Source organism: Cygnus olor, chromosome 5 (assembly GCF_009769625.2).
Source record: "Cygnus olor isolate bCygOlo1 chromosome 5, bCygOlo1.pri.v2, whole genome shotgun sequence".
Classification (NCBI taxonomy): Eukaryota; Metazoa; Chordata; class Aves; order Anseriformes; family Anatidae; genus Cygnus; species Cygnus olor.
The window spans coordinates 9,137,653-9,161,779 of record NC_049173.1 but is presented as its reverse complement, the minus strand read 5'-3'; the positions used below and the strand labels follow the sequence as shown (position 1 = coordinate 9,161,779).

At 47.2% G+C, this 24,127-nt stretch overlaps 1 protein-coding gene across 9 annotated transcripts in view; it reads left to right on the top strand.

Moving 5' to 3' along the window:
* Positions 1 to 24,127, top strand: part of CEP170B (centrosomal protein 170B) — a 54,788-nt gene that overhangs the window by 4,843 nt on the left and 25,818 nt on the right. For all 9 annotated transcript variants that reach the window (XM_040557959.1, XM_040557969.1, XM_040557965.1 and 6 more), the window contains exons 4-9: positions 7,532 to 7,621; positions 10,557 to 10,635; positions 13,155 to 13,213; positions 14,552 to 14,690; positions 22,399 to 22,500; positions 23,644 to 24,120. In XM_040557959.1, coding sequence (XP_040413893.1) covers positions 7,532 to 7,621; positions 10,557 to 10,635; positions 13,155 to 13,213; positions 14,552 to 14,690; positions 22,399 to 22,500; positions 23,644 to 24,120 — 946 coding nt within the window. The remainder of the gene's footprint in view (positions 1 to 7,531; positions 7,622 to 10,556; positions 10,636 to 13,154; positions 13,214 to 14,551; positions 14,691 to 22,398; positions 22,501 to 23,643; positions 24,121 to 24,127) is intronic.

Sequence of the window (24,127 nt, the reverse complement as noted above, 5' to 3'; positions counted from 1 at the left end):
AACCTTCCGCTCTGCCCCTAAACAGAGCATCTTTGAAATTTGTGCTGTGTGTAAATATTTAACTAAAACGAAAGCAGCATCACGATTTCCTTGTTTTTGTTTAAAAGAGGGATGTTTAATGGAAAATTTGAGAGAGCAAAATATTTAACCAGTGCTCCCTTGAGTGTTTCCCTCCCTGTAGGGCAGTGGCTTGGGCATGCCCTTGTCCTACACTGTGAGTTTGTACGTGTGAGCGTGAGTTACAGCAGGAGTAGGTGCAGGTGGCCTGATGCTCTCTGGCTTAGGTGTGGCCTTTGTTCTGCCTGTCAGTTAAGACAGCTTGGCACTTCCTATTGTGAGCCTCTGCTTTCCATTGCTTATAACTCTGCTGAACCCTGTAACTGGTTGAGAGGTGAGTTTATGTTCCAGGTGTCTGTTTCAGGCAGCGTGCTCTGGCAGAGATCAGCTCCCTTCTGCAGTCTTCTAGGAGAACAAGACTGAGGAAAATGCTGTTTTTTTCCATGTGAACTATACAGAAGTATGTTTAACCCGTTCTTTGAAGTTTTGGGGCTGTAGGGCTGGGGGGGGGGGTGACGTTTTTCGAGAGGGAGCTCCCAGGTCGGAGGTGATTGCTTAGTCTTCCCATCGAGAACCTAAATGCCTTTGGCAGTGTTCCAGGCCTTTGAACAACGTTGAAGTTTGCGTGCAGTCAGCGGGGACTGATGGGAGGCTGTTGGTTTTGGTAACATCACGTCTGGGAGTGATGCTGGTGAGGGGATGGATTGGAGGACAGAGCTGTCACGGGTTGGGCAAGCAGGAGCTAGGTGCGGGGATGCACAGGACTGGAGTTCAGAAGCAGGAGCAGCTGTGCTAGATTAAATCAAGGTGCATCTAGCCCGGCGCCCTGACTCACAGTGGTCAAAGCAGCTGTCGAGGAAAGCTGCTGGGGTACTTGCTCAACCTCCTACAGTTTATGTTTCAGGGAGCCGAAGGCCAGCTCTCCGCGTTTGATCGGCGGATTTCTCCTCTCTGACACCTGGCCAGCAGGTTAAGGCCGGGCTCAGCAGGGAGGTGCAGCGAGGAGGTGGCCGTGTGTGTGCAGGGTGAGAGGAGGAGCAAGGAGCAGGGAGGCAGCAGGGCTCTGAGGAGTGGTGAAAGCAGGGCAGAAGCGGCTCAGTGTACACGACTGCTGAACAGCATCTCCCTTAGGCCCGGAGTGGACTCGAGACTTGTTTTCATTCTGGTGTCAGCAAATAGCTGTGAAAGCTACTAGCCAAGCATCTGTCACTGGTCCATATGGGACGTCGCATGCTGCTTATGGTATCAATTAGCCAGTTCAAGTATGCTCGGCTCACGAGCCCCTACCACAAGTCCGTTTTGCTGGCACATTGGATAAATGGTCACTTGATGCTGCTTGGATAGACGTTTTCCTCTTTTTTAGCTTGTTTTGGTAAAAAGCTAGGCAATTATAAGCATCCCAGGCATTGAAAGAACATTCCTATGGCTGCTAAGTCAAGTGTTTATAGCTGCGGCGCAGTTACGGCATAGCAGCGCGAAGACCGCCCGTGTGATCCTGCTCTGCCCCTGTGTACGCAGGCGTGAAGATGCAACCTGCCACGGTGTCATTCCCAGAGATTTCCTACCACACGAGACCTGTTCCCTGTTCAGGGCGCGTGGTGCACCCTGCAAACGATGCGGTGCGTTGTGAGCTCCGTGTGTATGTGACTGGTGGTCAAATTAAGGTTTTGTTGACCTGGCATAAGCCTTCCCTGGGCTGTAGCTAATAACACGATGTCTCTCCAGTGTAGTTTGGTAAGTGTTTACATAAACAGGTGGGAATAGATGTGGCGTAGTTTGCCTGTGCCGGGAGGAAGAAGGTGGCACGAGCTCGGTAGATGTTTTCCCTGATGCTTCCAGGTCAATTTGCTGCTGTGCAGAAGCAGCATCCCTCCATCACCGAGGTATTTTCTGCACTGGGAGCTCCCCGTCAAAGTGATGGGGGCTGCTGCCTCCAGCCTCCCTCTCTGTGGAGACACGCGTGGAGTGGGAAAGCTGCAGTCAGGGCAGGGCTGTGCCCTGCTCGTGCAGTTCTGCCGCAGTTATCTGGAGGGTGTAAACCAGCACCTAAGTCAGTCCCTGGGCGTTAGAAAGTGCAGCGATCCCGAGCTGTTCATTCATTAGGTGTCACAAGGGAAGGAGGTGTCTTGCAGGCAGGAGGGAAAGGATCTAGCCTTGGGAAGGCTCGGCTTTCGGGCAGGCAGTGCTTCCAGGTGCTTGGGCAGCAGCTGTGGGAGGGACGCACATCCCGTATTTCCAGCCCTGGTGGTGTTTGCTTGGCTCTTTGCCTCTCCCGTTGTCTTCTCCTAACGTGAAGCTGACGGGAGGGCTGCGGCTGGCTGAGGAAGCGTGGTGTGGGAGGCTGCGGGCACGGCAGGACTGGCAGACCTGGGGGGGGAGGTCAGCGCCAGAGGCAGCGCGGGGAGAGGAGGCTTTGGCACTGCAGGCAGGGGCTGTGAGGGCTGTGTGGTGCTGGCGAGGAGCTGGAGGGAGGGTTTGTCCCTCCTGGGGGTGGGCAGGAAGAAGGGGACGCTGTCCATGTCGGGAGCTGACCTGTACTCCAAGGCCTTGATCCAGGCAGCAGCACGCAGCTCAGCTGTGCTGTGAACGTGCAGGCTGCTCTCCCACCAGAGGCGATGCTCACACATTTTCCCTGTGCAGCGACAGAAAATAAAGGGGAAGCCAGCCCGTCTGCGGGCTGCCTGGTCCCTGCCTCTGGGGAGAACCTGCCCTTGGGTCGTTTGAGCCTGTCTTCCACTGCTGGAGAGAGGAACGAGCAAGCAAAAACCCATTCTAGCCTAAAACAATGGGTTAAATTGTTATGAGGACTATGCCAGCCTCCAAATCCCTTTGCCAAGCTGTGGGGATTATCGTTTCATTTTCCCGGGGGATTTCTTTCTTTTGTTCAGTGCCTTATTTTTGCGTGAATACTCAGGTCCTGCCACGGATCCGCTAAGCAGATCCGTGATCTTAGCTGCAGCACAGCTGACAGCAGGAATCTGCAGCTCGGAAACTGCAACGTGAGGTCAGCTCCAGCGTCGAGGTGGCTGCACATGTCGAAGAGACGTCGGTGTGCTTGTGCAGAATCGTGCAGAAACCAGCACGTGCCCCTGGAAGCAGTCGGTCTGCGGGGACGTCTCGTTGCAACCGGCCTGAGGCAGGACGGAGCATTCACAAATCGCCGATGTTCTGGAAAAGCACTGAAGTGGCCAAGGTGCAGAACTATTATGAAATGTGTCGTGGTGAAAGAGGGAGACCCAGTGGCTATAGCTGTCATTAAATATTGTCCGGGGTTTTACTTTTGAGGAGCTAAAACCACGCTTGAGGCCAGTGGCTGAGGATATTTTGTTGTTTAAGTTGGCTCTGCGTGCCTTCCTCCCAAAGTGGGGCACGGGGAGAGGTTTGTATTTCCTTACTGGGACACTTGTGCAGAGCACATTACTGGCAGAAATGTAACCTGTTCAACGTGGAAAATATTCAAGCAAGTGTTTATTGCGTGCTGCCACCAGAATGCTGCAGCTATCTTCTGCCAGACGTGCACAACAGACTGCAGCTAGGAACAGGGAAACTGCTCTTGTTTGTTTATTTTATCTCCAGTACCATGATGCCTCACAGCGCTGGCGGGGCTGAGGTCCAAATCTCAACCCCGAGCAGTAGGTTTTTGCCCATGGTAATTCTGCTGGGGGAAAGAAAACAGCATCTGTATCTACGTAGACAGCTGAGCTGCATCTGCTCCCCGACCCTGTGGGGAAACGCAGGCTGTCTTGCTGTATTTTTTCATCCTGTCTTCCTAAGCAGGTCTTGTTTCCCTGTGGATTTTGCTTGCTATCTCTCTGCAGCTCTTGGATTCATCCTGAGTATCCTGCTGTATGTATCAGGCCCTTCCCCAAACGCAAGGCTGTAGATGATGTTCTCTTTGCAGCGCACATAGTTGATGTGATATTTACTTCGTTGGAGACTCCTGCACGCTTCTAAAGCTGCTTTTGCTGTTGCAGTGCTAAGGAGGAGCTTTGGCTGACCTGATGCGTGCAGTTGTGAGAATCGGAAGCAGGCTGCCTGCCTGCACGTCTCCCTGGGGGCTGATGCAGGATGTTGGTACGGGTTTGGGGCTGGCAGACCAGGAGGTGCCGTTCTTACCTAGGGTTTGGAGGTGCCTCCTGTTCAATGTCATCTTGGAGGAAAGTGTAACTGTAAAATACCTCCGTCTTCAGATACGTGCGGCGTGTGCGTTTCGTCTACTAGGTATTTAAAACATGATGCACCGGAGGTAGCGTGAGGGAGAAGCGGGACAGCCTTATATTAGGAAGTGATTTGAATGTCTGGAAATGCAAGCCCTGGGTGAGTTTAGTGTAGTAACAAATCAGTGTCCGTGTTCTCCCCTCAGAGAAGCATAAATGTTGTTAATCAGACGAGCACACGCTGTGTTTTCCTGAGAACTGTTTTCCTTTGATAACAAGTCTAGTATTGGGACGCGGCGAGAACGCTGTTGTTTGGGTCCGAGCAGAACCGAAGTGAGTCTTGCCGTAGCCGAGGAGTGCTGCTGTCCCTGCTACAAGTGCTTTTCTGGTGAAATGGAGTCACTGCTAGGGTGTGCTGGTTATTTTCTGCGTTTGACATTTGTGTATAGGCACTTCAGCTGTGTTATTTTTTTTTAATATATAAACACTTTATTGTTATCACACATTCATTTTGTGTTTTTTTTTCCCCGACTTGGACCAGCATCTTCTGTCCAAACATGTGGATCAGCGTTGCCTTTTGATGCGGAGGCTGTGACTGAGCACGAGCAAGGCTCACTGTCTGGTGCAAAAGTGCTTTTGAACGAAGGAGTCCTTTTCTTCTTGGGATTCAGTCAGCTTCATTGCAGCTTTTCAATTTATAGACGCCTAAAATCCTCCCAGTGGAGTTACAGATCTCTGGCAGGTCTGCACCCATGGACGGGTCTATAACGTGCACAGACTCAGGTTTCCTAACTTGCTTTCCGTGATTTAAGGGTTCATTCATTGGCAACCTCTGGCTTGCCTGACTGAAGTGACTTCACCAGGTCTGTTCTCGTGCCCTCGTCTGTTGCTGCCCTGGTGGCTGCTCAGGCTCTGTTTGGAAGTGGGGTTCAGGCATCCTGCTCCTCTCCGGGAACAAAAGCACCACCAGCCTCCGGGTGGCTGCTGTCGCTGCAGGAAAGAGCAGCTTCGTGTAGATGTGACTGGTGTTGAAATAAACCACGCCTTGGTTCTCCAGAGTGACCTTCGGCAAGTCTGCATCAAAATAAACAAGGTGCAATTTTAGTTATTTTAATTTGAGTTTCCTTGGAGACGGGCCCTTAGGAACTCCTGCTGCCAGTGCTTGTGATGTTTGCTGTTTTAACATAAATAAAACTGTGAAAATTCATCTCCTCTTCAAAAAAAGATGAGATTTCACGGAAGCGTGATCTGTGTAACAGTTTGCCATGTTCCTAACATGCTCTTTAAAGCGATGCTAGGAAGTTTCAGGACCACGGCACAAATACAGCGTATCATTTTACCTGCTTTTGCAAAGGACAGTCTTGAATACAGCGGAAACTTGCTTGAAAGATGGGAAATTTTGACATAAATCGGTTCCTTTGGTGACCTCTGCTTTTATATAGGGGAATATTACGGTGCTAGAATATATCTCTGTCCCTGTGGGATGACCCTTGTCTGGCTTGGGACCCCAGGGTGTCTGTAGTCCGCTGTTGTAAAATACAAGAGTCCAAAGGCTGTGGTAACTTGCATCAGGGTCAGATGTAGGGCAAACTGATTTTTTAGGAGACAGCTGGTTCCCTGATGTAAGCCTCTTTTTGAATGCCCTGTGGCTTGGTGCAAGGTAAAATCTACAGCAATTTTAGTTTGGGTGAACTCTCTTTTTGGGGTAGAAGACTTTCTGACCTTGGAAGTGGACTAAAGGGATTGTTATGCCTTTAAATTCAGTTAATCTTTAAGTGAGTTTCTGTGACGTGCCTTAAAAAGCTAAAGCAGGCACTGCTGCAACTATTCAGTGCTCCCTCCCATCCCACTGGGAACAGCGGTGTCCAGGATTTTGGGTAGCTGAAGGACATGGCAATACCTTGTGTCTGCATCCGTGCAGTGCAGGCAGCAGTTGTCTGAGTCCTGCAGGATGTAACGTGGTTATAAACGGGCGTCACTGGTGAAAGGGGGGATTTCTGCCCATGCTGTGGGCAGGGATGGTCTTCCCCCTCTGTTTTGTAGGTAAGGTGCAGGGAGCCCTTCTAGGAGCCCAGCCTTCTGGGACCTGATGTTTATCAGCAGTTGCGGTATTACCAATCTGCTTCACATTGCCATGGGAAGAAGAAATTCCTGCTAATGCTTAATGGGTTGTCAGGAAAAACTTCTGTTTTCATCAAGGAATTCCCCTGAAACAGTCTTTGCCCCTGCATGCCTGCGAGGAAGTATGTCCTGGCTCACTGAGAGCGGTGTTGTGGAAACCTGCGTGTTTGTACCTGGGGAAAGGGAAGGACTTATTTTTCACTGAGAACTTCTTGGTTGATGCCCAGGACGAGAAGGATGCGCAGGCTTAGCCTGGCTTGTCTCCCTGCGTTGGTAGCATGCCCTACCCTTCCCTGGGCTGAGGTACCAGGGAGGTGTCAGCAATACATGCACGCGCTGATGGATTGAGTGAGTAGTGCCAGTGACTGCTTCAAGCCAAGATGCAGGCAGTCTGGTGTCTTCATAGCTGTGACGCTTATGCTGTGTTTCAAAACTACTCAGAGGTTTTAACGTTTGTGCCTCAAAACGGTCTGACAGCATTTCTCCTGAAGTGTCATACTCTGTTTCGAAGATAAGATGTGTTTGGTAAGTGTGCGTTGGGACCATATCAGTCCAGATCAGTGTCCTCAAAGTTAGCTTTAATTTTCATTTTTTTCTAGTCGCTTTCTCATCCCAAGTTAACTAACCTCCCTGGAGTTTAAACTCCCTGGAGTTGGTTTAAACATTAGGGTTTAAACCAACTCCAGCACACGGTCGTGGGAACAGTATGCATCATGAACAAGTTTGGTTTGTAACTTAAGAGAAGTATATATTTTTCTCCCTTTGAAAGATAGGAAGCAATTCTCCCAAATAGAAAGTCCCTGGTGATGAGGCCACCAGCTTCAGCCGGTGAAAATGGAGCTCTTCCAGTTCACACGGGCTGAGATGATGCCCCCAGGCTTTCTATTTGACTGGTTTGGGTTTCAATGTGCATTTATATAATTTACTGAAGTGCTGGCATAGTCTTGACAGCTTTCCGTGACTTTTTTTTTCATGTAAATAGTGTATTTTCTTCAGTGAACTGTTTACATCAACCATGGAAGTGTTTACTCTGTGTTCTTTGGTTATTTATAGTAGCAATAATATTTAATCTTTCCTGCTTTTTCCCCTTTCTCCCCCTGCCTCATATCAAGTTAGTTTCATGTCTAAATGCTGCTTTGATTAACAGCGTCTCTTCTGCCTGGCTGCTCTCACGCTCATTGTGCTTTCGTTGCCAGTCCCGCAGTGTCGATAAGCAGCACGCTGTGATCAACTACGACAAGGAGAAAGATGAGCACTGGGTGAAGGATCTCGGGAGCTTAAACGGCGTAAGTAGCAAACTGCCCTGCTGACGGAGGTGAACACGTGGCGTGCTGAGTCTGCAAGTACTTGTGCATATATTTTACTGCTAGACCCTTCTGGGGGTCTCACTGCAGCCGTTTGCATGAATTAAGTTATGTACAAAATTATTTGCACGGCCTGAGACAGAGGTCATGCAATATCTTAGAAGAGGAAAGCTTTAGTAAATATTGTATTATTTTTTTCCCCTGTTATTCTCGGTGCCCTTGCAGAGCTCTCCAAGGCTCACAAAACCATGGTGCTCCTTAGAAAAGGGCAGGAAATAAATTCAGTCTTGTTTTGGGGGTGTTAACATTAAACTGGTGAAGATTCTGGAGCAGCTGTTCAGTACGAGCAGGGTGACCTTTTAGCAATTCAGTTGTCGGTGTGTGAAGTGATTTATGGGATGATGAGCCTTTTAATTTCTTTGGGGAGAAACTATTTTAAACCACCTCTTTCTGATAATAAAAATTGCTATTCCACCTACCTTGATTTGTGTTAAGACTGAGGGATAATGTGAGCCCAGAACAGGGAGCTGAGGCTACCTGAGTCTTAACCCTTGCTGTGCTCCTGAAGCAGGCAGTAGCGTTGGGCATTCTGGTGAGGCTTTGTCCACCTGAATTCTGTGGTTGTTAAGTACACCATGGTAGTTAAAACTATTCTAATATCATAGCATGCCTCTTTTGAGTTGCTTCTACATACCGGTGGAAGTATTGCTCTTCTGAAACAGGCCTAAGCTAGATTCACATAATTGTGTTCACAGTGTTTGTGTGTTCACAGAACTTTACTGCCATCGTTGTTTTGGGTTTAGAAATGGCAGCCCTCCATCATTGCAACCACAAAAACACTGGACGAACCCAGAAACTTGTACAAAAACACATGCTGAAGAAGGCAACAAACTTTCTGCCTCTTCTGGCATCTGAAAACAACTAGAATGAGTGTTAATCCTCCTCAGCCTGCTAACAGAAAGCAGAGAGCCCTGCTGAAATGTCAGGATTTCTGGTAACTGGTCTGGGCTCTGGTGGGATCCCTGATTCAAAACCTGTGATGTAAATTGCAGCTGAAAATTCTACTCGCAGAAAGGGAAGGCTTGTATCACTACTTCTCTTCTTTCTTCATAGGCTACTGAATTTATAGCATTTTAGTAATAGGCTTGCGCTCAGAGGGGTGGTGGATTAGAAGCAGTTACAGCAGTGCCTGTCTTCTACAGCTGGACAAACAGACTTCTGTGGGAGAGGTGGTTGTGGCCAAACTGAATTTATTTTGTGTGAAGTAAATAGATCCTTAGTTGGAAATTTAGGTGAAAACTAAATAAATTCCTCTTGGGGACCTTGATTTAAATTCCTTTTTCAGCATTTCTTTTTATTTTGTATTTATTTCATGTCTTTATCAACAATGCATTATATGACTGTGTAATTTAATTCATATTATTTCCAAAATGTTTTGTATTGTTTTAGTATAATTCTGCGGTCTTTAAGTGTCTTTTGATTTTGAAGATAGCATTTCTATCTGTAACAAGCAGTTTCCATGGGTTATTTTACTTTAAGCGACCACAGACAAACAGGTAACAACATCAAAATGGATTTTCGTGCAAACTTCTGTTTTGCAGAAATTTCAACAAATAATTTTTTTGTTGTTGTTCCAGATCTGACTGTTGTGGAATTTTAAATATTAAAAATTTTCATGCAAATAGAAATTGCATGTTTTTTAACCAGCTTCGCTGCTTTTATTCTGAAATTAAAGGCCTCTTCTCCAGCTCTTCTGTAAACTGCCAGGCAGCTGGGGGCTGTTGTCTGCTGAGCTTCTAGCTTCCTGTTTGTAGCATTTATTTTTTCCCCTCTGGTCAACTCTTGGTTTTACCATGGGTGTTTGACTTGGCCCAGATGAGAAAACAAAAGGAGAAAACTGTGCCTCAGTGGTGAAAGTGTGTCAGTTCATTTTGTAGCACAATTTTGATTCTTTAAAATGGAAAAATTTTGGAAGCTGGAATTGTATGGAGGCTGCAGAGACCCAGCAGTGACTTCCAGGTCTGTAAGGCTGGGCGAATCCTTCCTTGTAAGATCAGGTCACTCCTGGTGCCTGCGACAGCCCAGGTAAATCCGATAGCACACGGGCTTCTTTGTGAAAGGTGTCCCTGAAAGCCTGATTTGTTCCTCCAGTGTTCTGCAGGAATTGTTCCTTACAGGGTCCCTCAGAGTGCAGGCATCTGAGACACGTGAGGCATTTGTTCACAGCTGTGAAGTGCATTTTTTATACCTTTATAAGGATAATTTAGTTTCTTTGGGCCTCAATTAACTGTCTGGAGCATAGGGAAAAAACGAGCATGTGAATCTCTTGAGTGAGAGGCCTGTTGTGCTGATAATGGTGTCTTGGACAACGGGACCTCAGATGCTGTGGTGATTCCACAAAAAATGCTTGTTTTCCTGTGTGTTTTCACTTCCACTTCCCTTTGTGATAGGCTTAGCTTGTTAAATTACCCTGCCTAGGGCTGGTGTGAGTCTTGTTTGACACCCAGCGGAGAGCTGATTCCCAGCTCCGTAACTGGAGCAGGAATTGCCGCAGCTTTACTGCCTCCCTCGCTGCCTCACGTCAGGCTGCCTGACTTCAGGCACCTCGTTCACCTCTGCAGGTCGGGGACTAAAATTTCACTTGCAGCTGGTGGAAAGGTAGATCTCCCCAGAGGTCCCTTCAGAGCACCTCGCCTTGAAGCGTAATTGGGGTGCTCGAACCAGCCGACGGGAGCTGCTTTTGGTGGTTTACAGGGGGCTTGGCTGACAGGCCGGGCTGCTGTGAGCTGGTGCACCCCCGTGTGTGTGGTACCGCTACCAGGCGGGCCTGGGTGTGCTCCAGGAGCCCCATCCCAAAGAGATGCCTTACCTCAATATACCCTCTGTCAAAACCCACTCCTGTGCTTCTTCCCTGTAGACATTCGTCAATGACGTGAGGATTCCTGACCAGAAGTACATCACCCTAAAACTGAACGATGTCATTCGCTTCGGCTACGATATCCTTTCCTGTCTGAAGATGCAGGCTTTGGGTTTTGTGCTGTTTGCTGCACGGAGAGTTAACAGTCCCAGTTGTGGCTAATGACTAAGGGTGTTTGTTTTGCCTCCTGGAGTCATTGGATAGCTCATCAGCTTTTGTTTCTCCACCATGGACCTGATTCAGAACAGATTAATCAAGATGCCTTCATTGGACTTCGAATCAGGCCCTGCGCTGGCAGTGATGACCGCAGAGGTGCTACATCAGCCTGTCTAAGGGAAGGGTTGTGGGTTTTTTCTTATTTGGGATCTCTGGGTGGCAGTTGTAGCTGGTACCAGCCTGGGAGCAAACGTGTTTCGTGTGCTTTTGTAAAAACTAACTTTTTTTTATTCAAGTCATTTAATGTGAGTGTTTTTGTCATTCATTTTGACCATCTGCTTGCTTGCAGACAATTTGCAGGTCTTTGGCACGCTTAGCTCTGGGGACTTGTGGTCAGACCCTTGATTCTATATCGATTGAAGCTTGCTCCTGCAAATTGTTTCTGCCGCGAAATGCAAGAGTAAAGCACTCTTTAGCAACAGAAAATTTCACCTCTATCTGGGGAGGCCAGGCTGCTGTTACTGCTTGATTTACAGAGGCAAATCCCGCTAGGGTTTGCTAAAATGCCTTTAGCTTCATCCCTTTCCTTCTCATCCTGATGTGGCTCTTTGGCTGGCTGCTGTAGATCAACAGAGGTAAGTAGAAGCTCCTACTGCTGCCTTTTCTTAACACCATCAAATCCTTTTTTCAGAACAGCACTCTCTTTCAATTGCTTCGAACTACTAAACTTTACCTGCTCAGGCTGAATGGTCACAAATATCTTCTCCAGGTTTCTTGTTTTATTTGTGAGAAGTTTACATTAAAACAACCCAGACATTCCTGAGAATAGAAGCGGGGAAAAAAGGTTGGCTGGAAAACTCTTGTGTGTCCTTGACCCCAAGGCCACGTTCTTGTGCTCTTCATTGTTCCCATGATATATATGATATTTATAGATAACAAATCCTTGCTTCATGGTGGTACTTTTTTTTTTAAAGTGAGGTAGTTGTTAAATCTTTTTGGACAAAACACAACATAAAAATACACCTCAGAGGAGACAGATTATTTGCCTTTAGAGTACAATTTGAAAAGGGTGCAGCTCATGAAGGTTCAGGCATAAATGGGGAAACGTCCTGAGTTGCCCCTCGCTGAGTGCTGCCCAATACATAATCATGTAGGGTCTTGTCATGGCAGGTGGCATCTCAGCACACACCTGGTGAAGCATGCTAAAGGCAGCCTCGGTTCTAGCTTTTCTTGACTTTGCAGCTTTGCAAATGTTCTTTTGATGTAACTGGTCACGTGTCTTCTGGTCTCTGGATGTGTGGGGAAACTCATCATTTTGCTGTAATTCCAGTCAAGCAAAGGCATAAGCCAGTGGTGAGAGCTTGGGTAGATTTTAGTGGCCATGATACAGGTTTAAACTTTTTATAGAAAGTAATTCTGAGCATTAAGCAGCTGAGTTAAGTGCTTAGTCCTGCAGCCCTTACATGGATATTCATGTGAAGTGAATGATTGCATTTATGAATTGTAGAATTTATTGCCCTCAACAGGAAAACTTCTGAGAATGTAGCTTTTAGACGTGGCTCTTTACTTTGGCAGGATTGCTGTAGCAGTTAAAATCTCTTCCTCTCCTTTGCTGCTTTGGTGCCACCCTTTTTAGCAGTGCTTTGTGCCCACCGTGTGGATGGCAGCATCTCCTGTGGCCTCTGAGTCAGCTGCGCTCTATTGCATAAGAGCGTTTGTCTCTTTTCCATTTACAGCTTCACTTACAGACTGCGTGGAGTTTCCCTGCTATGCCAGTATCTCTTAGTTTATTTTTAGTTTAACATTTTCCATCTTTCCTTTTTCCTCCCTTTTGCTCTCTGCTGTCCTGATTGGGTTGCTCATGATGGTATTGCCAGATGCTTCCTTTGTTTTTTTTTTTTTTTTTTTTTCCGCAGCATTGCTGGGGATTATTGCCTAGGCTCAAACATACTGAATGCCTCCCCTTCCTAAGAGGTCACAGCAGCTCATGACCTGATTTACTTTTCATCCAGGAAACTGCAGTGGCTGAAAAGCCTTGCCTCATCCTGACTGTGGAGCCTGCTCTGTCCTGGCCGGGATGCTGTGAACAGAGAGCGGTCAGGCAGGAGCTGAGAGGAGTGAGCAGGGTGCGAGTTGAGTTGGGGTTCTGGTTGCTCCCTCATCCTGCACCAAGCTGCTGGTGCTCTCCAGAGCTTCTCCTGCCCCTTTTCTGTTGTGTGCCACTCTTCAGTTGGCACAGGTCCTGCTATCAGACATGGTTTACCCTCTGTTGAAAAATACGTATGGCAAAGATGGGGGTGGTACACAGCGAGGGTGGCTTTTAGCGCCCCGTGCATTTTAAGTGTCACTGTTTTTATGATCTTGTTTTCTTTTAGTAGTGACTAAGTGCTAGATTTCTTTCTGCATCTGATTCCTCTGCTGTTTCCTTAACGAGTTCTGTACATTCGAACATGTATGTCCTGGAGCAAATTCAACACAAAGTCCCAGAAGAAGCATTAAAGGTAAGGGGGTGCAGGTGCAGTTTTTTTTTTTTCAGTGCGCTAGTAGTGATCAAGCAGCCTGAAGTGCTAAAATACTCTTGATGGCAGTGAAATGATCCACAATGTTATGCTGTCCTTGGATTGAGACTTAACAAAACCTTCCTTTGAGGAGAGAGACGTTTCTCAGTTATCTCTGCTCTGATCTTTCTTATCCCTCCGCTAACTTGTAGATCAAGTTATTTATGATTTTATGACTGCCAACAAAAAAAGGTTACTAAAGCTGTACTGTATTAAAGAACAGTCAGCACATTAACTTCTGGATGAAGCAGAGGAGAATTTGTTCCCTTTCAGAAGTGGAGCATGGTTGCCTTTCTCTGTGTGTGGTGACTTTAGGCCAGATCCATCACGTTTCCTCCGTCAGGCTGACATTCGCTTCATTTATTCCTATCACCTCATCTTTGCCTTCAAGCTCCCCGTTTTCCTTACCAAGAGGTCCTCTTACGAGTAAGGTGTTTTTTAAACAAAGAGGTCAGTACTGGGTATAAAATATTCAAGCATCTGCTAATCTAAGGCAGAAGAACAACCCCTTCTAGGCAGGAACTGTGCCCTTCTTCGGGTGAGGAACCAGGTTATCAGTTGCAAGCATCCATCACCTGTTGGCCAGCAGATGCTGCCGCCTTAGCCTTGGTTCCAGTTCTAGGGCTTGGATAGGATCAGAAGTGTAACAGCCAGGATTGGGTAAATGATTCATTGAATTTACTCAGGGGTAATCCGAATGGGTACACCCTTTTATTAATTTACTTGTAATAAACCCACTTTTAATGAGTTCATGTACTAGGCCCCAAGTTAATAATGGAGTCTGTTCTAAGGCATGCTCATCACTTTCCTGGCTGATGAGAGGGTTTGGAAAGAAATAATTAAAATATATTTTAATTGCCTTTTCTGAAAGATTGAGATAATGCAGATGAGGGCCCAGAAAGAATTTATAATGTTACTTTAACAACAAAGGGGATTTCAGGATTTGAATCCTGAACGGAAAATGGCATAAGTTCTGATTGTTCTCAGTTTACTCTGTAAAGGGTTTGCTAATCAGCTGTTTTGCAGAGCTGTGTCACAGTGACCTTCTCATGGGCTGTAATTGTCACTTACTGTCTTCCAAATGAGGTATTTGAAAGCCTCTCAAGTGGCATTTCTGCTGCTCTCTAGCCTCTACTTAGGTGTGTTTTCTTTCTGTCACAGAACGTAGCCACAGTATTTGCCTTTGCAAGATCCATTTGCGGGGAAGGGTGGTTGGTTATCTGCCGTGGGCTGCCACGCAGGTCTCACGGGCACACTGCAACTGTCCTCATGTCCCTGCAGCACGAGAAGTACACCAGCCAGCTCCAGATGAATTTCAAAGGCACGGCAATGAAGAGGGCGGAGCAGCCCATGGAGCATGGTGTCTACACCGAGTCCCAGCAAGCGAAGCTGGAGAAAGGAGAGAGGAAACCAATTACAGGTACTTGCTCAGAAACCAGTTGTTCGAGATCCAGCAGAGTCGAAGCGCTGCTTAATCCCTGCACTGGGTCAGAATGAAGTGCAGTGTGGGTTATGTACAAGGAGCGGGTCATCTTTCTAAACCTCTGGGTATTTCAGATTCTCAGTTTTCAGAGATTCAGCCTCCCAGGAAAAAAAAAAAAATTGGCGTGGTGGTTCATGCATGCCTCGTCACTGGGCAAGTGCTAGTGAACCTGTGGGCTGAGCAGGTTTGGTAAGTTCTTTGGCACCTGTCTGGTCTATTTTTATGTTCCTAATCATGAGCTGGTGTTTGAACAGAGATCGTGACTCACAGTGGAAGATGCATGGCTGCTGTGGCGTAGTACTGGCAGCCGGGCGAAGCGGTAGCAAGGGATTTGTTCCAAAAAGCCATGTATGGTCTTAAATTACTGCATTTCCTAATACCCCATGATGTGGGACTGAAACTGACTGCTGAACTGGGAGGCGTTTGCTTCAGGTTCATTGTTACCTGGCTTCAGAACTTTTCCATTTGAAAAATTCCTTTTGTTGCCTGTTTCTCTACCCACTGCTACCTTCCTTTAGAGCCTCCTTTTCATACCTGCCTGTTCCTCGCCGTGGTGGGCCAGGACCTCCCCAGCAGTCTTATCTGAGCTTCCTACCTCCTGTACATACTACCCTGGCATATATTTTCCCTGCTCTGTTCAGACATCAGTTGGTGGCCTTCAAGAGCTTGATGATACACAAAAAGAGGAAGAAATATGATATGAAGCATCCTGATGACTAATGACTGCCAGTGGTAGTCTTGCTCGCCAGGATGGCAGAGCGATGGGAAGCTTTAGGTGTAGCAGAGGCAGCCCATCTGCAAAGTGGCCTGTTGGAGGCAGGAGAAAGGTGAGTGGAGGGAAGATGATGGGCAAGTAGGAGTGAGACCGCATCTTGGGAGAGGTGACTGAGATGTAGACACAGCAGGTTTCTAGAAATGCGTGCAACTTTGGGTAAATCCATTAAGGTTTTCTGATACCTAATTGGAATGGGTAGGCTGACCTTAATCTCCTCTGTATTGTCTTTGTGAAAATCCCTCTAAGCTGGCATAGCACACTAAAACAAAGTAGTATTTCTCTCCCATATTTTTGCCTCTGTTCTTGTTGCCTCCACTTGTGCATGGAAGCGGTATGTGTGCCTGACTGCTTTTCTCCGGGCTGCAAAACCCTTCTTCGTGTGGATTTAGTGCTTTTGTGGGTCACCCTCCCCCCGTGGATGGGGCATTTAGGACTTTACCTCACAAGCGTGGAGTTAAAGGGATGAAGTTGGGGATTAGCTGTGATACCATGGAGGGTGAAAAGAGGTGAACCTCACTGGGGAGAGCTCTCAGCCGTGCTGCGAGGGCTGTTGCGCTCTTGGGAGGTGTTGCCAGTAACTGGTCTGCGAGGCCCACGTGGAACCAGTTTGTGTTTCCCTGCCTGGCTGTGTGAATATTCTCATTTTTATTCTTGCCACCTTCCTGGTTTTAACCTACACAGCATAGCGGTTGACATTTGGAAAATCTTCCAAGTCAGGAGGCGCTTGAGCAAGGTGCCCCTTCTCTCAGCATGCGGTTCGCAGACCTGCGTTACGTCTCTGTCACTGTTAGTGAGCATAGACCATAGCTGGAAGGTTAAAAAAGAACAAAAATAAAAGCTGACAGTACTTGCTGGGGGCCAGCGGTGGTGCATGTTACATGCAGCGGGGCTGATGGACCCATGTGAGAAGTCGGTGGTGCGCTGCTAAGCCACTGGAAGATGGAGGAGTTCAGGATGGTTCGTTGGAAGCATTTTGCTCGGTTGGACTGGAGCCTGTGGAAGGAGGCTGAGCGTTAAATCAGCGCCTCGCTCCCCAGAGAGCATCTCCGTCACGTGAGCAGAATGATCAGTGGGTTCCCTTCTCCTCTGTGATGTGACTAATTCACCTTGTCTGCAGCTGCACACATGCACAGTTGTGTGTTTTTTTTTCTCTGGTGCTTGGAGGGGTGGCAGCAATTTCAATGATCAGCGGAAAGAAGAATGTGGTGTTCTTACGGGGAGTGGGCTTGCTTAGTGGCAGCAAAAAGGGGCTTTGGGGAAAAGAGCTGTTTTGCTAAGCCCGTAGGTATTTAGGAATTTGCATTGACTAATTAAAGCAAGGTCTGGGGCGACAAAAAGCCTTTAGAAGGATCGCTTCCCAGGGCCTGGCTGGAAGAGAGGCAGAGGCAATGCAAGCTTTCAGGGAAGAGGTTTAACAAAACAATGCGAACAATTAGAGCTGCTTAGAAATGGGAGGAGGTGAGGGGTTGAGGATAAAGAGATCCAGCCGAGGGAATTGAAAACAGCTCAGCCCTTTATTCTTCGTGCTGGCGAAGGGGCAGCGTTTCGGTTTGTGTTGCCTGTAAGCAGCAAACCATCAGTCTTTGGGAAACGTGTTTTAAGGCAAGGAGCTTGGTAAGACCTGTGGGTTAGATATTGGTATGAATAAGAAAAGTGCCCACGGTTCAGCTAGTTAATGCTACAAATAGCCATCAGCTCTCATGTGTAAAGCCTTAAGTCATGGGGAGGCCAGGTACAGCCTTAAGCGGAGCAGATTTTAATGCTGTCACGCTCCCCATCTGTTGCTACCTGAGTTGAGGTACTGGATGAGATAAGCTACTTTGTGGTCTTCTCAACACATCATTAATCCTCAGGCTGATCTGAATTTGTTGTTATTTTTTTTTAAAGCCCTCACAGGCTGATGGCACTAGATAATGCTGAAGCTGATGACTAACCTCTGAATAAGTGCTGCAGGCCTGAGTTTCCACGCGGGGAGGCTGCCCGCAGCTTGCAGCTGAAACTGGCATCACCGACTGCAGGAGCAGGACTTGAGTCTCTCCCGGGATCCTCGAAACAGGCTTTCTTGCTGGGTTGGTGCTGGTGTAATTGCAGAGTGCTGTGAGCAGAGCAGCCGACTTACAAGTCGTGTCCGGTGCTGAGGTCAGCAGGCAGCGTGGAGGGAGGCAGCGGGAGTTGTGCCGAGTTGTGGGGTGGTTTCCATGGTCCTTGGCTGCTTTCCCCATGAGATCATGGTAATAGCTACTTAGACGCACAGCCCTGCTCTAGCCTTTAATTTAGGAGAGCGGCGATGGTGTATCTGCTTTTCATCTGTGCTGGTTTGGTGGTACCTGCAGCATGTTAAAGGTTTCGCTGCGTAATTGGTACAAATAAATTTGTGATTATCAGCCTGATTTGAAAGCCTCCAGGATTTGTGCGTGCTCACAGCAGGTACAAAAGACCAGGGTTTAGGTTCGCTTGCACACAAAATAAACTCTGTGGTGAAGAGCTGAAGAGTTGCTTTGTGCTTATTCCTGCTAGGTTTGAATTCTGCGTTTTGGAGGGGAGGAAAAAAGCAGACATCAGAAATTAGTTTAGAATGTTTGAAAGCTAGATTATCCTTTTCTTTTTTTCCTCCCCCCCCTGCCATAAGCAGCCTACTCTACATCTTCTGAAGATGGACACTTAGGTTATTAATAATGAATCAAAAATGGCATGACTTCGAGCAAGCCGGATTTCTCATGCTGTTGTTATGACTTGCTGCAGATAGCTTCAAAGCTGCATGTGCTTCTGTCAGCAAAGAAATGTGCTGTTGCTGTCCGTCTCTCTCTCGTGACTGTTTGAAGCTCTGCAAGGACTCAGGCAAAGCGCAGCCCTCGGTCCTGTCCCAGCCAGGCAGCCTGGAGGAGAGCCGTCTTCAAAGGAAATGAGACCCCTCTGTCGTGAGAGCTGCCTGCTCGTCATGAAAGCTGTTCTGCCCACTTGCTGATAGAGAGCAGCATTAACACAGGCTTTCCCCTTTCCCTTCATCACCTGTACTGTATTTTTGGTCCTGCTGTTGTTCCGTGTGATTCACTTCTCCCTAAATACACCCCTTGTACTGAAACATCTCATTTTCTCTCGGGGTGCCTCTCCTTCAGATGATCAATAGCCGTGCATTCATTTAGCAGGCCACGTTCTTGTCAGACTTGTTAAACAAATGGACATCCCTTGTTTTGTGCTGAAGCAGCCTTCATTTTTTCTTTGGAGCGAGAGCCCCAAAGACTGAAAGCCAGGAGCAGAACATGTGTGTGTCAGTGGTCTTCCCTGTACTACGCTGTCACCCATAGCTCCGTGTTTATCTGCCTGAACGCTTGTGCTGACCTCAGTTCAGTTATCTAAAGGGATGGTTTCCAGGCTGTCTGCCTGAACTGATGAGCCAAGAAATATGTCTAAATGAATTGGCACCATCTGGCCAGCCTGGCACCGAGTCGAGAGAGGTGGTAACGAGCTGCCATCAATGGGAGGAAGTCTCATATCATTAAAATGACTGTTTGTTAGTTCTCGTAGCTGTTCCTTGCTTTGCTGCTGACTCGAACAAACCCCGAGCCTCTGATTCTCCAGGAGCTTCCAGCTGACACCGAAATGTAGCAGACAGGTTGTGGCTTCGGAGTGGGGTGCGTGGCTCAGGACGCAGGCAGATGTGCTGCTCTGGATGCTGCCGGCCCAGGTTGAGGTTTGCTACCCAAAATACATCCCAGCTGGTGAGGAGCAGAGCCCCCTGGCAAAAAACTGTGTGTGTAGCTGCTACCTGGCCTGCTGCTGTCACAGCCATCTGGTTTTGCTGCCTTCCTATCACCTCCTCCCCCTCTTCTATCCAACATTATGGCACTAGAGCTGCAGTGGCTGTCAGGGCGGTTGTGCTGGCAGGTTAGAAGGGGCTGCAGTTTCTGGCATGAGCAGGGCAGCGAATTCATGTCGCTGGTCTGGAGTCACGGAGGTTGTACTCTGGCTCAGGATCTGGCCACTTTGAGCGGTAGCTGAAAATGCGGGTGTCTGTGTCACTCGATAATGTTATTTAAAATGCAAATTAACACAAAGGCTCAGTGGAAACATTAATTGCTCTTAAAATATTGAAACTGGCCCCAAATAGCGAGATACCGACTCCTCGGCTTCCCATCTGTGCTTTTTGCAGTCTTTCAAATGAAGTCCCCGTTCACTGTAGGGACTGGGAGAGGGAAGGAATGAAAACACCCATGGAAGTGATGTGCTGGGTTGCACTGAGCACACGCTGGTACAGATGGCTGCAGGTAGGGCTGTGGGAGGAGCTCCGTGTTATTTTGGATGGCCCTGGGGTGGGCAGAAGGGACCTTCTGCCGTGGTGCAGTCACTGCAGTGGGGTTGCTCCTACACTGGTGGCCCCGGGTCCCTGCGCTCTGCTCAACCCGATGCAGTGCTCCTTGAGGAGCCCTGGGTTTTGGCTTTGTGCTAGCTTTTGTCAGAGGGGGAATTTAGGGAATTCCCAAGCACCTATTAGGGCTTCTTAGGTTAGTGGGGGCAATTCGAGAAGGCAGAGGAACTGGCTCATTGCTCTTTATAAATTCTCTTTTTTTATTTTTTTCCTTTTTGCTTTCATTGCAGTCCCAAAGCTCCCCATCATCAGCAGAGTTTGACCAAGGTAGACTTGATTTTGCCTTTTTCCCTGTAGCAGAAAACCTCGTGTCCTGTAGGCAGGTGGGACACAGAGCTGAGGGCAGGAGCAGCTGCTGCCAAGGTCTGTCCTGCAGCATGGATGAGAGCTCCCTCAGCTTCTGCCCTTTGGGAAATAGACTTTTCTAGGAGCAGCTAGCTGAAAGCTTCTAGACCAGGGGCCCTTTGGGATCCTGGAGAGGGGCTGGGTTGTCCTGCAGAGATGAGCTGTAATGAAGCACCTCCTTCCAAGCTGTGAACAGCAACAGCAACAGCACCCGTGCTTGGGAAAGGTGCCTGGGCGAGAGTGCGAGCCTGCCTTCGCATTTCATCTGCAGCAGTATGAATTTCATCTCCATAGTACGTTCAGGATTTGTTCCACCAGCACCTGAAAATAAATCAGTATTGAGCTGGTCAGAATTGGTCATAGTAAGCTGAGACGAGTGCCCAAAACCTCAGGGTTGAGCCCTTCACAGTGACAGTGACGATCTATTGCAGCGTGGATGTGACCAAACCCTACCTTTGGGTTCCTCTCTTCGACAGGTTTTTGAGTAGGTTGCTACTATTTTTTTTCCTTCGTCTTTGAGTAGTTTACCGATCCTCGGTTATGACACACATTGCTTCGCAATTCCAATTTATTTGTGGTGAAAAGTGCTTCCTCTTTGAACGTTCAAAGGCTGCCTGCATAATGGCAATACAATTTGTCTTCCACGCACTCTAGGCAGAAAGGAGAGTAATACTTTCAGCCTCTTTTGATCCTCAGTGTGAAGGGAAGCAGCGTGCTTAATTTTGAAGCACAAAAATCTCTTGAAAAGGGCCTGTGGACTGTGTCTGTAAAGCAAAATTTTTACCTATGATAACAGATGAAAGTGTATTTATGGAACTATTCTAGAACAACAACAACAACAAAAAAACCTGAAACAGTGGCCATTAGATCTGTGTACCTTTAGAAACAGCAACATAAAATTGGGCTTCTTTTTTTCTTCGACTCTTAATTCCCCTTCCTCTCTCCATTTCCCTTATGCCAGCAACTGCTCTCTGTCCTGGCCCTATTACAGCAGGGAATGCGAAATTGCAGGGCTGTTTGAGGGCTGCTTTGCACAGGGCAGAGTGCGGCTATAAAACCCCAAGCTGAGCAGCAGCTGGCGGTAGAAGCCCAGCTGTGGCTGGAGCTGGAGTTTGAGACGTGTCTGGCGAGGTGCGTGCTGACGGCTGGTACGGGTAGAGGAGAAGCAGCTCCTGAAACTGGGCTGTTAACCTCAGCCCCGACCTGTACTTGCGTCTCTGTCGCCTCCAGATGAAAGAACAAAAGCTACTTTATTTGCCTCTCATCAACTATTATAAAAACATAAACTAATGACTGTTAACACAGGTAAATTGAGCTTTTTTTTTTTTTACTTGAAACATAAACAGCAGCAGCCCAAGGCACTGCCAAAATGCAATCTTGTTCCGTGGGAGAAAAAATAAGAAGAGGTGAAGCAGTTCCTTTGGGTACCTGTTGCAATGAAGCCCTGATCTTTCAGTGAGTGCCCTTGGAGTAGAGAAAATTATTGAAGTCTGGCTTTTCTAGAGGGTTTCTCCATGTAAAAAACTCCTGCAGTGACTGTGGGATCCCCTTGCTTTACACTTTTGAGAATGAGTTTACTTCTACTTTATGTATGCGTAAGGAGACGGTTTTACCATTTTCCCTAAATTTGTAACTCTTCAAGAATTTCCTGCTGTAGGATGTGTGTCATTTAGAGTGGGAGTAGTGAATAGTTGGAAAAGATTCCTGGCCTCCTAACATCTGAGTTTGTGGTGGGGCAAGAAAGGGCAGAGCTAAAGTTTTCCCAGTTAAGATGAGGATAAAGGTCCGATTTTCACCTAAATTGCAGGTGAGTTGCTAATAATTTTGTGGTTGGCATTTTGTAGCCTGTCCTGCTGAAAATCTTCCACTTGCTGTAAATGATGATGAGTCTGGAGAGGGTGAAAAGCCAGTATTTGAGAAACACAGCTATGAAAGACGGTGAAGGGAGGTGAAGTCTGCATCTTCTAGCTGAGTGTAAACAGGGAAAGGAAAAAAACCTGAACTATTCTGTATAATTTACTATTATTATAACTGCAATGTAACTGGTACAAAATCTCATCTGACCCTGCTATTTTTCCCCTTTTGGCATGCGGATGACTTCTGTGAACCTTATGAATTGATATTTTCTGTGCCAAAGTAGTTGTTTATCTTCTTCCTAGAGACCAATACTTATCGCACCCCTCTTTATGGGCAGCCTTCCTGGTGGGGGGAAGATGATGCAAATAACAAGGAGGACAGAAGGCAGGAGGAACATTATTCAGGTAAGGGAGGTGAATTTGTGGGACAGAGAACGGGGGAGAGAGACACAATTCCTGCGTGTTTTTTATCTTTCTTGTGTGAGGTCATCCTGCTTCAAGGCTTTAATTACCACTTTTTTGTACTTGTTGTATTTGCACATTGCTCTGCGTAGACTGCTGCCAATGAAACCAGAGTAAGGGAAAACTAAAATGTTTCCACTAGCACAAGTGAAGGTTAAAATCAGCAGTTATGGAGTAATTCCGTACGTATGAGAAAGGCCTCATGAAGCTTGTTTGAGACCCAAGTTATGAAGCAATGCTCTGTATGTGATCATACGCAGCCCACCTGAATAAACCATTCAGAATGAGTCCATCTGCTGGGAATTTCCTCAGAGGCACTCGACTGGGTTGGATTGATGCAGAAGCTCTCCGTTTTTAACCTCATCATGCTTGGAAGCCGTTCAGCGTCACTACTCCTGTTGTTGTGAATCCATGTGTGTGGAAGATGCCTATTTTTATCTTTGTGCAGTAAAGCTGGTGTTCCTGTCAAACATGCTTTCCTGCACAAAGACGAGCTTTATTTCAGTGCACGTACAGTACATCTGTTTTCTGACAGAGAGGGGTTGTGGTTAGCGGCCCTCCCAAGAGGCTGAAATAAGGTAAGTGACCCTCTAGCCAAGAGGTTTGGGTACTACTGAAAAATGTGTTTGTAGCCCTGTTGATGTTACTGAATTCAGCACTGATCCAGCAAACACGTGCCTGTGATTAGCTTCATACTCTCAAGCTTTTCCTTTGAACTGGAGAAAGTGGAGCAGGTGTGCGTGTAAGTGGATTCAGCAGAGTGAAACAGGGTATCTTCCTGCCACATCAGCCCAGCATACAGAAACCTCGAAATGCCACCACCCACATAGGTTCTGCCAAAATATACAAGCGTGTGCACACGTGCTCAGCTCTTTAGGGAACAGTGGAAGAAAGAGCAAAGTGAATGTGACAAACAGTGATCTGACTGTAACAGTGCTTACACGCCCATTTCAGTGATGAGGCCAGAGTATAAAGCTATCTAAAACAGAACTTGTATTTTTTCTTTAATTCATTTTAGCTACTTCAGCTAATGTTTGTGAATTTAAGGCTTTCTTTTTTTTTTCTTTTTTTCTTTTCCTTTTGTAGATAGATCAAAAGAGATAGCCCAGCATGAAGAGGAACTGAATGGCAATATTTCTGCTTATAGAGATTCCCAAGAACAGTCGGTGTTCGCTTTCCGGAGAGAGCCAAGTTACTTTGAGATCCCAACTAAAGAATTTCAGCAGCCATCAAAATCTCCAGAAACCCAGGTCCATGAGATCCCGACAAAGGATATCGACGCTATAGTAGCTCCAGTTGTGCAGAGTCATGCCTCTTTCACTATTGAATTTGACGACGGTACCCCTGGTAAAATAAAGATAAAAGATCACGTAACTAAATTTTCACTCAGACAGAGAAGACCTTATAGCAAGGAACCAGCTCACGCAGAAGTGATGTCAGCGGAGAGCAAGGTGGCTGACTGGCTCGTCCAGAATGACCCCAGCTTGATGAGGCGGCAGTCTCCAGGAGACGATGTGTACAGTACCAAGAGTGACCTGCCGGTTCACGTGAGGACGCTTAAAGGTGAGTG